A 15257-nucleotide genomic window follows, 5' to 3' on the forward strand; every position below is an offset into this window, starting at 1 on the left:
TCTCAGCTCGGAATTGTGTTTACCCATGCCGCCATTTTGCTGGATTTGCTAAATAAAATGATGACCCAATTCTGTGACAACCAAACGTCCGACATATGGAATTCCAAAATAAATTTCAGGATTCTAGGCCCAAATCGATGGATACCAAACCACTTCTAACATTTAAACACTGAGGTAATTACTACTTGTCGATTCAATATCTATCTTATCCACACGTACAGTGGCGGCGAATCTCAATTGCGTGTAGGACCATGGAGTTCCACCATTTTGCTAGGCCAACTCCGATCAGACAGGACCCATCGGTAAAACCCATGGGCAAAAGCCGGCGCCTTCGCAATGCAGCACCAGCCGTTGTGACTGGTACCTGGTGGCAGCAGCAGCAGCTTGTCGCATGCAAGCAAGCCCAGGGCCGTCCGATCCACGCGTCCCGCCGGATGCGGCCTCGCGAACATGGCATCTGCCAGCCAGTTCACGCCGCTGCGGGCCCCACTCCCCGGTCCAGCAGCGTAGAACTAACGCGACCCACCGCGTCTCGTACGCCGCCGCCGTCGTCTGAGAATGACACCGCGGGCCCGCCGGCGCCGGACCCACCCGTCATCGGCGCGAGTGGAAAGCGGGCCGGTCCACTTTCCGTAAACGGGTATGTCGAGGCGGTCACGCAATGCCCAGGGACCCCTCAACATTTCCGCAACCGTCTCTCTTTCTCTCACAACAACCCAGAGCAGCTCAACTCCATTCACTCTCTCTCTGCGGCGATCGAGAGGGAGCGCGGCGGGATCCAATGGCGCAGGCGGCGATGCCCCCGGAGCCGAAGCTGCCCAACCCCTGCGCCGCTTTCCGCCCGCCGCCGCCGCCGCAGCCGCCCGCTCGCCGCCCCGGCGCCCCCGCGCGGCCCAAGGTGATCGATCGATCAACCCCGGCTTTCTCCGCCCCCCTCTTTCTCCTTTTCTTGGACGCATATCCTCGTCCCCCCACCCCCTGCCTGCTTCCCCGACCGTCGCCGCGCGCCGCGCGGAGGGCGTTGGTTAGGGCTTTCCGCCCGCGTACGGCCAGGAATGGACGGAAGGGGTTTTCTGTTCATGGAAGGAAGGGCTTCCCTGGGCTGGGGTTTTGTGTTGCCCCTACTACGTGTGCGGCGTCGGCTGCTCTCGAATCGATCGTCTCGCTACCCCCAATCTATACGGAACAGCTTCTCGCTTTCTCGGGGGTTTTCTTGTCCGTACACCGGTGCGGGACGATTTGGTGTAGCCTATAGTCAGAAAAGAAACAGCTTCTCTGTGGGACATTGTTCCCCGGCCCTGTGTTCTTTCCTCCATCCCGAGGTTAATTTCACCATCTACTACTTCACTGCGCTTGTCAGCTGCCCTGTTCCGAACTAAATATTGTACTGTGGGTACAGTAGCATTTAGCTCGATCTGCACTACCTATCTTGCCGGGGGTGCTACTGCTACCTTCATCTCTTGCTGCACTGTACTTGGTATCTTTCTTTGGTTAATTTGTTGCCTGTTATACATTGTACTTTGGGTGGTAGACTAGCATTTACTTCTGCACTATTGTACTTTGGGTAGAGTAGCATTTACTTCTGCGCTAGCTTATATTGTACTTTGGATGCAGCTGCCTAGCTAGTTTACCAACTGTCGCACTTGGATTAGGATTGCCATGCTTATATCATGCATGCCTTTCCCGGCTCCTAATAATGTTACAGGAATCGTGCAACATTGATTTATTTCTTTTTACTCTTGCAGGATGCACCTTGTGCAACCCCTGCTGGCGACAAAGGCCGTCCAGGGCAGTGCAACAAAGCTCCAGAGAACGTGTAAGTTATACAAGGAAATCAATTCCTTGTTTTCTTAAATAATGTCTTATGTTTTCCTTTTTCAAGGCGTACTCATTTAGCTTCTTCTTTACCTGCTCCCTTTGCTTGGAAAATCTTTGTCTGTGAACATACTAATTTCTACTTGCTTAACTTACAAGTTGCTTCACCGGAATTTGACTGTGTTAACAACAATTCTGTCATGGAGCTGATGAATCAGCTTATTGAGCTTACATCAGGATTTGGGTACACAAAAACCTCGGTCATGATCTAGATATGAGCTCAAGTGTTCAGTCCTGAAATGCTGGGCCAAGTGTTGATACTATCATCTCTTTTGTTTGCATGTTAATTAAGCTGTGCTTCATTTATGGTTCCTCTATCGCCGGGTTTATCGTCAAGCATGGTAAATGGAGTTATCTTTCAAAACCATGGCATGGTCATGATCTATTTGATTCATACATGCTTGAGCCGGATTATTGTGTGCTCAGCCTCGAGCAACAACGTTTTACCAGGGTCAATCTTTACCATGTATCTTGGAGTCTTGAATCTTGTCAGAAGGCACTAGATTTTGGCAAAATATTCGTCACCTTAACACTAAAGTACTCGAATAAATACCTTGAGGTTATATAACATCTGAACTAGGCAATGTGGAATTATTTAGGGTATGATATGTCATTTGTTTTATGGGAAGCTATGCTTTTGTTTGTTTAGGTTCTTGACATACTAGCAAGCCATTCATGTTATCTGGATTGCACTTAAATAACATTCTTGTCTTCTCCATTGCAATGTTTTTTTTTCTAGATGTATTTATTATAAAATTTATCGTAACTTCCTCTCTGTTTTACAGCGTGCAGAAGCCTTCTGGCGGGACATATTCAAGACCTGAAGCAAGAGTAAAGCTGATTCCTGCAGAAGAGATCACATATGTACGGCATGGAAAAACTTATGCTAGAACTGTTGGTTCAGATAAATTGGAGAAAAGACACCGCAGACGGAGTGTCACTCCTCCTCCCAGTTCACGTATAGTTTCCCTTGCGAGGTCGACACCACTTCCTCACAAGGCCACAGCGCCGCTTCCACCTCACAAGCCCACGTCACCACTTGCTCACAAGCCGACGTCGCCACTTGCTCACAAGCCGATGTCGCCACTTGCTCACAAGCCGACGTCGCCACTTGCTCACAAGCCGACGTCACCACTTGCTCACAAGCCAACGTCGCCACTTGCTCACAAGCCGATGTCGCCACTTTCTCACAAGCCGACGTCGCCACTTTCTCACAAGCCAACGTCGCCACTTGCTCACAAGCCGACGTCGCCATTTGCTCACAAGCCGACGTCGCCACTTGCTCACAAGCCGACGTCACCACTTGCTCACAAGCCTACGGCACCACCCCCACCTGTTGCCTCATGTATTTCTGTTAAGAGATCTGAGACAGCTGAAAACAACAGGCAAGTTGTTTCTCTCAAACGGACATCACCATTCTGCAAGGTTGTCCAGAGAGGTGCAGTTCCACCAGCTGTTTTGCGAAAAGAGTCAGAGATGAATCCCATCTCTCCTAGTTCTGTGCATGTGCTTCCTGCACATTCAACTAAGGTTGCTCTTGCTACAAAGGCAGAACCTTCTCCTAAGAGTGTCAGCACAGTTGATAACTTGTACTCTACAAGCAATCAGGCCACACTTGAATGTCAACGTCCAAAACGCAGTGCAGATCCTATTGTGGAAAAAGAACTTAATGTGAAACTTTCATTGCTGAGCCCAACATCTGTGCTTAGCATAAGTTCCAATGAGGTATGCCCAGATGCTAGATCAAGGCCTTCGTCCAGACCAAGTTTGTTTGATGGAAAATGCAAGCTGGCCTCACTGCAGCCTGAGATGAGCATGCCTCGAGCAAAATGCCCAGATTATACAACTCAAGCCACATGTGTTGAACAGTCTAATGATTTTGAAGCTGCTCCTTCCACTAAGGGTCATATCAGGGATGAACCACAAACAAACAAGGAAGCATATATTACCTGTAACATGTCTTCAGGTACAGTGAGGATCCTGATGGTAACCTTTTTATGTTTTTAATCTGAAAATCTAAGAAATACCATGATATTTGCACCTAGCTCCAATATTTGGATTTCTTATTTTCGGACTAACTTTGTCTACTATGTCGAGTATCCCTTCAGTCTTCATGAAAGGATACAAGAGCATTGCTTACTGTATTGCCCCAAACATTAGATCCAATGAAATAGAAGAATCATATAGGAAAAACAAACTGTTAACCCTTTAGATCTGTACATACCTTTCCATATGTGTATGGAGCTGTTTTATAGTTCAGTGCATGTATTTGTAAGGACAAATTTTGTAACACAAAATAACTGAATGATACTCTTCTGTCTATTGCTGAAATAGTTCTTTTGGAAAATTCTTCGTTATGACGTTTGATATTTTGGGAAACAGATGCCCCAGAAGTTTTACATAACAAACTGTACAAGAAACCAGATCAGTCAAAATCCACAACTCAAGCCCCACGTGTTGGACTGTCCAACGATTTTGAAGCTGGTCCATCCTCTAAGATCCATATCAAGAATGAGCCAGAAATAAATAATGAAGAATCACTTAGTTGTAACCTGTCTACAGGTACACACAGGTTTCTGATTTTTTCATATTTTTTCATCTACGTTTAAAATAAATACCATGCATGATATCTGCACCTAGTTCCAATATTTGAACTTCTGTTTTCAGACTTCTTTTGTTTACTATGTTGAGTATCTCTACATTCCTCATAAGAGTATTTTCCCTGAACATTAGATCCAAGAAAAACATAGTATCCATCCGGTCTCTTTTAATTGACTCGGATTTAGTACAACTTTGTAGATTATGGTCGTTACTTACAACTTTGTACTAAATTTGAGTCAATTAAAAAGGACCGGAGGGAGTAGATAGGAAACCCAACCTTTTATCCCTTTAAGACTTTTACGTATGTTTCCAATTTTTTAGAGTTTTTTTTGTAGTTCAGTGCATAAATTTGCAAGGACAGAATATCATAACACAAAATAATTACATGAGTCTTTCTTTATCTATTGCTGAGATAGTTCTCTTGGAAAATTCGTTATTGTGACATTTGGTGTCTGGAACCAGGTGCCCAAGCAATGGTACATACAGAACTGTACAATAAGCCATACCAACCAGAGTCCACAACTGCAGGCCCATGTGTTGAATTGTCTAATGATTTGGATGCTGTTCCTTCGACTAAATGCCATATCAGGAATGAGCGACAAACAAACCAGGAAGGATCAAATAGCTGTGACATGCCTTCAGGTACAGTGACGATCCTGACAGTAATATTTTTTCTATTTTTTTCAATGTATCTAAAATAATTGGCATGCATGATATTTGGTGCACTTAATTCCAATACTTTGGGTTTTCCTTTTTTTGACTTTTTTACTATGTTAAATATCCCTTCTGTCCTCATGAAAGGACCAAAGAGTATCGATTGCTTTTCGCCCTCAACGTTAGATCCAGGAAAACAGAGGAGTCAAATAGGAGAACCCAACTTTTAGCCTTTTTAGATTTGTACATCATGTTTCCCATACTTCTGTAGTATTGTTTAAAAGTTCAGTGCATGTCTTTAGAAGGATAGGATCAATGACACAACTGTATGTTCTTTTTGTCTCTTGCTGAAATATTTCTTGTACAAATTCGTCGTTAATGACATTTGGTATTTGGGAAACAGGCGCCTCATTAATTTTACATACAGAACCGCGCAAGACATGCCGACCAGACGCCTGCTGGAAGTAAGTACTTTAGTTTCACGCATTAGAATCTTGGAATTTAATTATCAGAATTGGTGGAATTTGTTTGCTGCATGAGTGTATTGATGTGAAATTTTTACCTGTCAAATTGAATGAAATTTTGTTTGGGACTGCTCAAGCGCAAAACTCAGTAACACCAGAAGTTTACCTGACAAAAGGGTGAAACACAACCCATGTGTGTGTGGCTTGAAACTTCTATACCATTTATACTGGACCTGCTATAAGCCTTTGAATCTTGTCTGATAGCCAGGTGATGACGGTTTATGTCTATACTGTTTATAATAAACCATTTATACTGTAGTTAATTAGCTGTATAGGCATCAATAAATTATGTCATCAGCTATATTATAGAAGAATGTTCATGTGCCAAGTGATACCGGTTTAAGCTTATTGAGATCGTCTGTGATTTCAAGGGGTTGAACTTCTAATCTAGTGCTGAATTAAGCCACAAGACGACCCTGTGGGGTTTTCACTTTAAGCTGAACACTCAGATTTGTATCTATTCTCTTTAGGGGCAAATTTGAAGTAACAGGAGAGCTAACGCACACTTGTGATGAGCTTGAAGCTCATTTCCCTCATGAAATTTTTATCAAAGTTTACGAAGCTTCAAAACAAATGCCTGAAGTCTTGAAGCTAGAGGCTCTACCTCTTTCTCATCTCTTGCCAAAAAAATTCAAGATGGAACCCCCTGATGCACATGATATTGGACTGTGCTTCATAAGCTCTCATGAAAGGTACACTCATCATCTTAGCTTCCACTTACATTAAATAAGCATCAGCAATGATAGACTAACTTGCAGCTATGCCAGATACCATATAAAAAGTCCCCACTTCTATTCCATACAACTAAATTCATGCAGCGGGGGACTTTTGGAGAATATCTAGAATTGTGTTCACAAGTATGAGCTAGCGTTATATAAGCCCATGTTTTCTATATTTATTGCAGGCCAAATAGAAACTTTGACCATCTCCTGGAGAAGATTTCTTCACATACTGGCTTGCGGGCTAACATCGGCATCACAGAGTTGCTAATATTTTCGTCCAAGTTGCTTACGGAAGATGATCAAAGTATGTCCACATGACTCTTACTAAGTGTTTTGGAAAAGGGTAAACCCCACACCACGGTTTTTTGGGTTAAAATCCACAGATAAATTCTACCACAGCTATTGCTGCTGTGTGGAAGATTTTAATTTGTAATGTTATGCTTGAAACTGCTTTATTTCATTTTCTTTCTGTGATCCGGATGTTTTGATAAGCTAGGAAATACCTGCTAAATGATTTCTGGAATGTTTGAAAAACTAGTATGCATGATCTAACTATTGTAGAGTTTGTTGTAACAGCAAAAGACGGAAAACTTTACTTTTGTGGAGTTTTCCGGAAGCATCTCAGAAAGAAGCAGCACCCAGCCAATAATGATACAGAGAAGGTGGAATGTAAGAAAAGTGGCATCATACTGGATTCAACTGGGGAGGAAGAGACAAGTGGGATTAACAAATGTATGCCCATGGTTAAAGCGCCTGATGCAAATGCTACCAGTAACGCAGCTCCCACTGTTTCTTTCTTCACTGGGTCTTGCAGTCCTGTCTCGGCAGGTAAAAACTTTTTTCGATTTTGTACATCTTGTTATCCAAGCAGTGCAGCTCCCATACTTACTTTTGTTGATTCGTGCTTTCTCACTGCATTTTCCTTGAATTATATAGGTTCTCCTTGTAAATCTGCTGCGAGAACTGCTGCTTGCGGAGGCCTTACGTTGGACTCGCCTCCAGGATTTCCTCTTGATGGCCCCCCTCCTGCGTTTACATCAGCACACCGCATGCTTCGTAGAGGGGAAACCGCAGAATCACAGATCGACTCTTGCAGCCTTATTTTGGATGATGTTCCTCCTGGGTTCACATCAGCACACCGCGGGTTACATTCCACTCTTTTCTCTGAGAAGTCTGCAATCAAATTCTCTCTGAATGTTACAAGGACTATTCAAACGCCGCCTGGGTTACCGGCATTCTCTAAGGCTAAGGATAAAATGACAGCGACTGGAAACATACATGTAAAGCATGATAAGGTGCAGCAATGTTCCAGTTCTTACTGCTTAGTTGTGCCTTAGTTATTCAAATAAAGTGCTTTTTTTCTTTGTTATGGCTTTCCTGTTAGTAAGAAGAAACTCATCTGTACTTGTGCAGGTTGACGTGCAAGTGGATGACGATTCCGAGGAGCGGCAGTTTCCGAAAATCAAGCGGCTCTCGGATATCCTGGGTTCCTCTTCTGCCTCCTCGAGCAACAACGACAGTATCTTGTCCAGACCTAGTAACTGCTCTGAAGTTTGCAGATCTGCTGCAGCTGTGCCAAGAGCGAGCAAGTTTCAAGAGGCGGGGCCTCCTGAGGTACAAAAACATTGCAGGAAGAGAGGCCAGCTGGAACTATCCGAGCCTTCTGGTGCCGAGGCGACCAAAAGGCTCAGGGTGAATGGACGCATCGCGCTGAACGGATCCGTGGACCGTCGTGTCCTCAATGGTGGCAAAAGATGATATGCAGCTACGCCTCCTCTTCAGGCCATGTGGCTAACGCATTTTCAGGTGGTATCGGTGGAACTGCTACTTCCAGACAGCGAGTAGTTTTATGTGTGTAGGTCGGTCTGGACAGCCAGTATTTTGGGTAGGAAACTGAAGCCTATTAGGTAGTGAATATGTCTAATGTTATGTCGAAATAAGTACTACCTCCGGCTCAGGCTGGAGAAGTATCGTTGTTGTTTTTGTAAAGTCTAAAGTGTCAAGTTTACGTGGTGCAAACTGGTGTTAACAGGATGTCAGACCGTCTGTGGTGCATGTATGTCTGAACTTTAACGACATCTGGTATATCCTCAACAAGGTGTGCGCATGACAGGCCCAAGCCTGACAGATAACGCTAACTGAAAAACAGATTCACACTAGAACGAGATTCCATCAATTTGTTTGTTTGTGAGAATCCATCCATTATTAGCTACTTTCAGTTTCACAGGAAGCTTGTAAGCAGTTGTTCAAAAATGAAAGTGAACAGATGATCCGAGAAGTCTAACTGAGTTTGCAAATTAAACTTGACCAAGATTTACAAAGTGTACTTTGATTCAGACTCGTTCACGCGCAAGGCTAAAGTATAGATCGAAACGTTGCTGGCAAGTCAGCCACCAGAAGAGAAGCACGGCTCGGATTCAAAACATGGAAACAACTGGGAGCATCAGTAGACATATTTTGTGTAGGCACAAAACATGGAAAGCCACCACCGCGTATTGAATTGGAAACCGATTCCAAACCCAAACCCAAACCCTCCGCCAATATTACGCGTGATTTCGATTATAAGTAGCTGAATGCCACTCCCCATCCGGCACCACTCCCTCTCCCGCCATCCAACCTAGCTTTCTCCCTCTCCCTCCCTCCCGCCATCCAAACTCCTCTACTTCCGCAGACCAGCTCCACGTCCGATCCATGGAGACGGACGGGCTCGAGGACTTCTACAAGCACCACCACTTCAAGCCTTCCAAGGAGGAGGCCGTCACCTACTTCCTGCCGCGCCTCCTCGCCGGCACGCCGCTGCCGCACGGCGCCGACGGCCTCATCCGCCGCGCCGACGTCTACGCCTGCGAGCCCAGGGACCTCGCCGCCCGGTTCGCGCCCGTGCCTAACGCCACCAGCACCGGCGACCGCTTCTTCTTCACGACCTGCAAGCGCAAGAGCGGGAACGACGCCCGGGTCGTCCGCCGCGCCGGGTCCGGCACATGGACCATCCAGACCACCGAGGACGTCTACCACGAGGGGGCCAAGGTCGGCGAGGCCAAGCAACTGTCGTTCAAGAAAGGGAAGACCACCACCGGCTGGGTCATGAAGGAGTACCGCTGCCTGCGTCCGGAGGCTGTCGTCGCCGACGGGGAGATGGTGCTCTGCAAGATCCATCTCGCTCAGCACGCGCCCGCCGCCGCCCGCCAAGAATCCGACGCGTACAAGCTGCTTCCTCAAGAACCAGCAGAGCCTGCACCCGCGCAACAATCGCACAAGAGGCCAGCGCCTACTGCCGCGGCCGCCGGTCCGCCCTGCTCCAAGAAGATGCGGATGGCAGCCCCCGTCCCGGAACCTGACTGCCCGAGCACGCACGCACAGAAGCTGTACGGTGTTTCCGTCCCAGCACCCGAGGAGATGGAGTACGAGGATTGTCCGGTGTGGTTCACGTCTGCCGCGCCCGTTTCATCGCCGGCTGCGTCCACGGAGGTGCCCCACGCGCCTGAAGCTGACGGCGACACGGGCCAGTTCTCGTGCACCATGGAAGAGCTTCTCGGGCCACAGCAACAACAGGAGCAAACTCTCCCCGTGGCCGTGGAAGATGAGGACTTCGACTGGGATTCACTTGACAGTGAATCAGAGCTCCACCTGCTGCTAAAGCCTTGGGATGATGATGACTGGGAGACAGCGCCACAAGAGGAGCAAACTACCCCGGTCGAGGCTGAGAAGAACAACATCCAACAGGTCGATACACACCAGCCTGCGCCATCAGCTAGCTGGGAGCTTCCAGAGGACCTGCGGAGCCTCTTGGCTGAGCACGACGACCAAGAAGCACTGCTCTACATGGGGTGCAGCTACAACACCGTAGCGGCGGCCTGCCTTCACGCTCCATCGCTTCAGGGATTCTTCTCGTTTGGAGCTGTCAATTAGATGCGGCCTTTGGTAGAATTCTTAGCTAAGTCTGCTGTATTCGAGGATACTGACCACTGCTATATTAATTTTTCTTGTATGGTCGTTACTTTCAGAGATGTAGTATGCTCATTCAAACTAAAATTGTTGTTCTTCGTAGCTCATCTGATCAAGGTTATGAAACTTCTGTCCGTGTCCACTGTCTTTTATTTACAAGTTTTGCTGTATCCTGATTGAGCATTCATGATGCAACCCGCAAAAAAATGAAAAAACAGCAAGCGTGATGCAGTTCTCGATTCGAACTTGCCAATGGATTCACAAGTCTAAGTCCTTTACAATGGAGCTGCCAAATTGTGAAACCTGAGGAAACTAGGACTAGAAAAACTCAACAACTCAGCAATGCGTTTGAATTTCACAGTAGTGTGGAGTCGCTTTGCAGGAGAACATCAGTTAGCTAGGCCACATGAATATTTTTTAGTTTTTTGTTTCCTTCTCTCTGCAACTCTTGGTTTTGCCATCTGCTGGTGCTTTCTTTGCTCTTCTTTAACAGTTCGGTCCTGACAGTGTACATCGCTTCGTCATACAACGGCCATGTCGAACAGATACTGCCATCTACAGTTATTTCCTCCTACTTTGTCTTCTCATCCAATGGACCGTGAAGCCAATGTGCCTTCCAAAAAATCGAATGCGAGACAAGCCGTTCTGTTGAGTAACCTTCCAGTTTCAGCTGTGATAAATAATTTAGGTAAATGAGCCATGAACTCGCTAGGAAAAGAATGGACACAGTAAAACTATCTGCAAAAACAGTGGATCAAAAGATTATGACGAAAATTACTTTGAGGACTACTTTTTCAACATGGAAGCCCCATGTCCTACAAACCTGCATAAGGTCGCCCTTTGATGCACCAAGGCTAAACAAAAATTATAGGATGACACACGGGCATCAAATGAGTTAATTACAAAAACCCACCACAATTGTGGCTAGGTTATCAAAAAGCCACCATCTTTTAATTTTTGACAAAAAAACCATGGTTCAGAATAATAACGTGATTTACCAGCACCAATATGTAGTAAGAGCCACTCTAAATGACTTAACCGAGATTATGATGTGTGAGGCCCATTGCCAGGCTGATGTGTCGATAGACAACATTCAAAGAGAGGGATGGCGAGCGATACTAAATTATCTGGGTTTTTTTTTTGTAAGTTTCCCCTCCACCCTGTATCTCTATCTTCTCTCTCCCTTTCTTCTCAACAGTCATGTGCTCCGTCACCGACCATGCTCCGCCGCGCTCGCTGGGGAGGTGCTCGCCGACGCGTTGGGCCGTGCTCGGCGTAGAATCAAGGCCCCTCTAATTCCTCCGTGCACCGATGGGATCCAAAGGGCAGCGCGTCCAGCACAACGTGGGCGAGCTCGGCGCGGGCAAGCGCAGTCAAGCGCCGGCCAAGGGTCGCTCCGGTGAGCTCGGCGTGGGGCACAACGACAGAACTCTGGACAGGGGCCACTCCGGTGAGCTCGGCGTGGGGCGGCGTCGGTGAGCGCTGGCCATGGATGGCGCGGCGACGCGGGCGAGCATCGTACAAAGGTCGGTGCAGGAGAGCTAACAGGGGCCGCGACAGCGAGCGCCAGCCACGGGCAGCGGCGCGGGCGAGTGCTGACCAAGGGGCATCGCGGGAGAGCTCTGTCCATGGCGACGCTGTGGTGGGGAGCCGAGTGGCGCTGGCGAGGGAGTGTTGCTCTGGCCGGATGATGAAAAGAAATAAGAACAGAAAAATAAATAAAACTGAAGGAAAAAAGAAAAAAGGGAGCTACATATTTGGGTCTAGATCTGAGAGTGGGAGGCTGACATATGGGTCTAGGAAAAGTGCAAAAAAAACACACATAATTTATAACTATCTAATGTTTGTTCTTGTCCGTTTCAATCTTTTCACGTCAGCCTGGCATTGTGCCTCACACATCATAATCTCGGTTGAGTCTCTTACGATATACTGGTAGTAGTTTGTCACGTTGTTACACTAAACCGGTGTTTTTTTGTCAAAAAATGAAAGATGATGGTTTTTTGATAACATAGTTGCAATTGTGGTGGGTTTTTGTAATTAGCTCGCATCAAATAGACTACATGTACACATATACAACGAACACATCGGTACTCCTTTTCATTAGCTAAAGCTGACGCTTTTGTGAGAGAAAGGAATGAAATCCATACAACAAAATCATCCCCCCTGGTAATAACATGCGCCAACAGCATTCCCAGTCCCATTCCGGACATTCTTGCAAGTGTCTACTGGCTGCCCTCCTGAGAAATCAAATGTACTCCTTTTGGCTACATTGAATAATATACCATCCAAATTGCATCTATAATTGTTGAGATTGTTCAAATGTACCTTTGCAGATATATCAGCTGCATTATTTGCATGTCCAAAATGTTGTGTTAATGCTGCTCTAGTTGCTCCACTAGCAACACCAGCTATACATAATGACCAACAAACTAGCTAAGAAAATAACCATCCAATTTTTCCTTAGAAGCTTCTAAATTATTGACATGTAAATTATCTTACTCAACGAGCGAGATAAGCTGTCTAAGCACACTATGACTATCAATGATGAAGGAAACAAAGGGCTTAAGAGATCCATCGACATCCCTGTAAAACAACAACAAACAGTGTATCATACTTTCATATTTATAGCATGTTCTTTGTATGGCTCAGATCATGTAAGGTATATGTCTAGGAACATGTTACACACAGAATTGTACCGTTAGGCTACTACAGAAGAATCCAGGAGAAATAAGTATGTATTACTCCTTACAATGTGTCAGCGGGGTGAGAACCGGGACCCCCATCCCGCCGGGCGCGTGGAAGAACGTACCACAACTCAAGACCAGGCACACCGCGCGTGGTGCTTCGTCGGGACAATGCTGGGCCCGAGGGTAGCCCCTTTCCTATGGCTGGAGTTGAGGGTTGGGAAGCCCCCGGTGGCAGATCTACTCAAAGATGTCATCGGCACGACCCCTACGACGCTTCCGAGGAGCCCGCCCCGAGATAAACTTCCCCGCAGGCCCAGAACCGCCTGGACGGGGTCTCCCCGGGAGGAAGAGCCCCCGGGCGGCACGCCCTACATGATCCCGGTGGTGCATGATCAACACCTGGCATGCTGCCCCTGCACCACCAATCAGCGTCACTGCGGAAGGCCCCCCCGCGGCCCCTGTGCCGGCATAGGATGGTGCAGGTCGACAAGACGATGTTGGACATCCCTCAGCGTTGGCCAGGTCACGTGGGCTGAGGGTCGCGGTTCATCCACTCTTGAGGTGGCTTTGGTGGCTGCCACTTGTGATGCATGCTCATTTTCCTTGTATGTTTCCCTTTTCTTATTAAAGGGAGGAGAGGAGAGATAGATCCTAGAGGGATGGAGAGTGCATAGAGGCTTGGGGGAAGGAGGAGAAGAAAGTTGTATCGGAGGCGTTGGAAGAGGGAGTCTCCGCTCCATATGTAAATTGTTCATTATAAAGAAGATCAGACAAGAAGTACGTAGGGGTTTTACATTTTGCACCCTGAACCAGGGTAACATCGTGTGTCCTTGTGTTGTGCGTGATCCCGTTTGCAGCGCCCAGTTCCCACTAGCTGAACAAAAAGGGGTGTAGACCCTCGGTGTCCGCCGTCCCTGGGACGCGACATCTTGCGCGCCAGGTAGGGAGGCACTCGCTTTGCTTCAGGATCGGTGTCCGCACGGTATATTCATAGAAGCGCCAAGCCCTTGGCCTGATTGCCCTAGGTGAGCTTCACATGTGCTCGCGTGTCGCCTCCCCCTTGGGGGAAGCGCCCGCTGAACTATGCGCAGGTCTGGGTGGAAGTCTCCGCTGAATGGCCCCGTCAAGCGCCGCGGTCAGGCGAGGAGAGAAGAAGAGAAGGTTCGTGGAGCGGGCATGGTGCCGCAACTCTGGCGACCACTGCATCAGGCCCGAGTGGCCCGCCACGCACCCAAAAAGAAGCGCTACCCTGCGAGGCATGTTCCGATTTCCCCCAGCCCGGGGAGATCCAAACTTTGCCGAGTGGAAGGACAGTGTGGAGAAGCTCCTCATGGATGTGGAGCAGGGCGAGCTAGGGCCATCCTCGGGAGGTTCCGCGGCCGGCGGGTCGGCGGGTCGGAAGCCCGCTCCCTTGGAGCCCCGCGGGAGTCTTACCTCCTAGAAGGGGAGGGTCGTACTGGGGGCTTGGGGAGGGAAGAGGCCCCCCGCGACGGGCCTACTAGGGGACCATTTTTACGCAAGGCATAGATCAAAATCTCACCAAGCAGGTTCCTCTCTTTGGCGACATGACTCGTTCTGTGACCATAGGTGCGCACCTGTCGCCGGAACGGGAGGAGGAATTGGTCGATTTCCTTCGGGAAAACGTTGATTTCTTTGCCTGGGACTCATCTTGCATGCCCGGGGTGCCCCGGGGAGGTGATCGAGCATAAGTTGGCCGTGGATCCAGCGGCCAGGCCTATCAATCAGAAGGTGCAACGCCATGCCCAAGACCGGCAAGACTTCATCATTCATGAGGTTCTGAAGCTGGAAGCTGCCGGGGTGGTTATCCGTATCCTGCATCTGACCTGGACCACAAACCTGGTCGTGGTGCCCAAACCCAACCTGAAGAAGCGGACGTGTGTGGATTTCACGGACCTGAATCGTGCTTGTCCAAAGGAACCGTTTCCTTTTGCCTCGCATAGACCAGATCATGGATTCCACCGCAGGCTGCGACCTGCTGTGTTTCCTGGACGCCTTTTCGAGGTATCATCAGATCCAAATGAAGGGAGAAGACGAAGAAAAAACAGCGTTCATTGATGCGTCCAAATTGCATCACTATTTTATATTATAATTTACTGTTATTCACTTATATATTTCATATTTAGAGATGATACTTATGTTATTTCATCTATTTTGCATGTTTGATGATTATTGGAGAATTAACTGCCGGAGTCAGAATTCTGCTGGAAAAAGGACCGTCAAGATACCAT

General features: G+C 47.6%; 2 protein-coding genes across 2 annotated transcripts; both read left to right on the forward strand.

Moving 5' to 3' along the window:
* The first annotated feature begins 781 nt into the window (after positions 1-781).
* Positions 782-8552, forward strand: LOC124694955. Its single transcript, XM_047227875.1, has 11 exons — positions 782-898; positions 1746-1816; positions 2661-3841; positions 4258-4437; positions 4939-5118; positions 5534-5594; positions 6125-6346; positions 6559-6680; positions 6953-7204; positions 7313-7671; positions 7790-8552. The coding sequence occupies exons 1-11, from the start codon at positions 782-784 to the stop codon at positions 8132-8134; spliced, it is 3090 nt and encodes a 1029-aa protein (XP_047083831.1). The 3' UTR covers positions 8135-8552.
* A 515-nt stretch (positions 8553-9067) lies between these two features.
* On the forward strand, positions 9068-10285 carry LOC124694956. Its single transcript, XM_047227876.1, has one exon. The coding sequence runs from the start codon at positions 9068-9070 to the stop codon at positions 10283-10285; it is 1218 nt and encodes a 405-aa protein (XP_047083832.1).
* Positions 10286-15257: the final 4972 nt, after the last annotated feature.

This window comes from Lolium rigidum, chromosome 3 (genome assembly GCF_022539505.1).
Source record: "Lolium rigidum isolate FL_2022 chromosome 3, APGP_CSIRO_Lrig_0.1, whole genome shotgun sequence".
NCBI lineage: Eukaryota > Viridiplantae > Streptophyta > Magnoliopsida > Poales > Poaceae > Lolium > Lolium rigidum.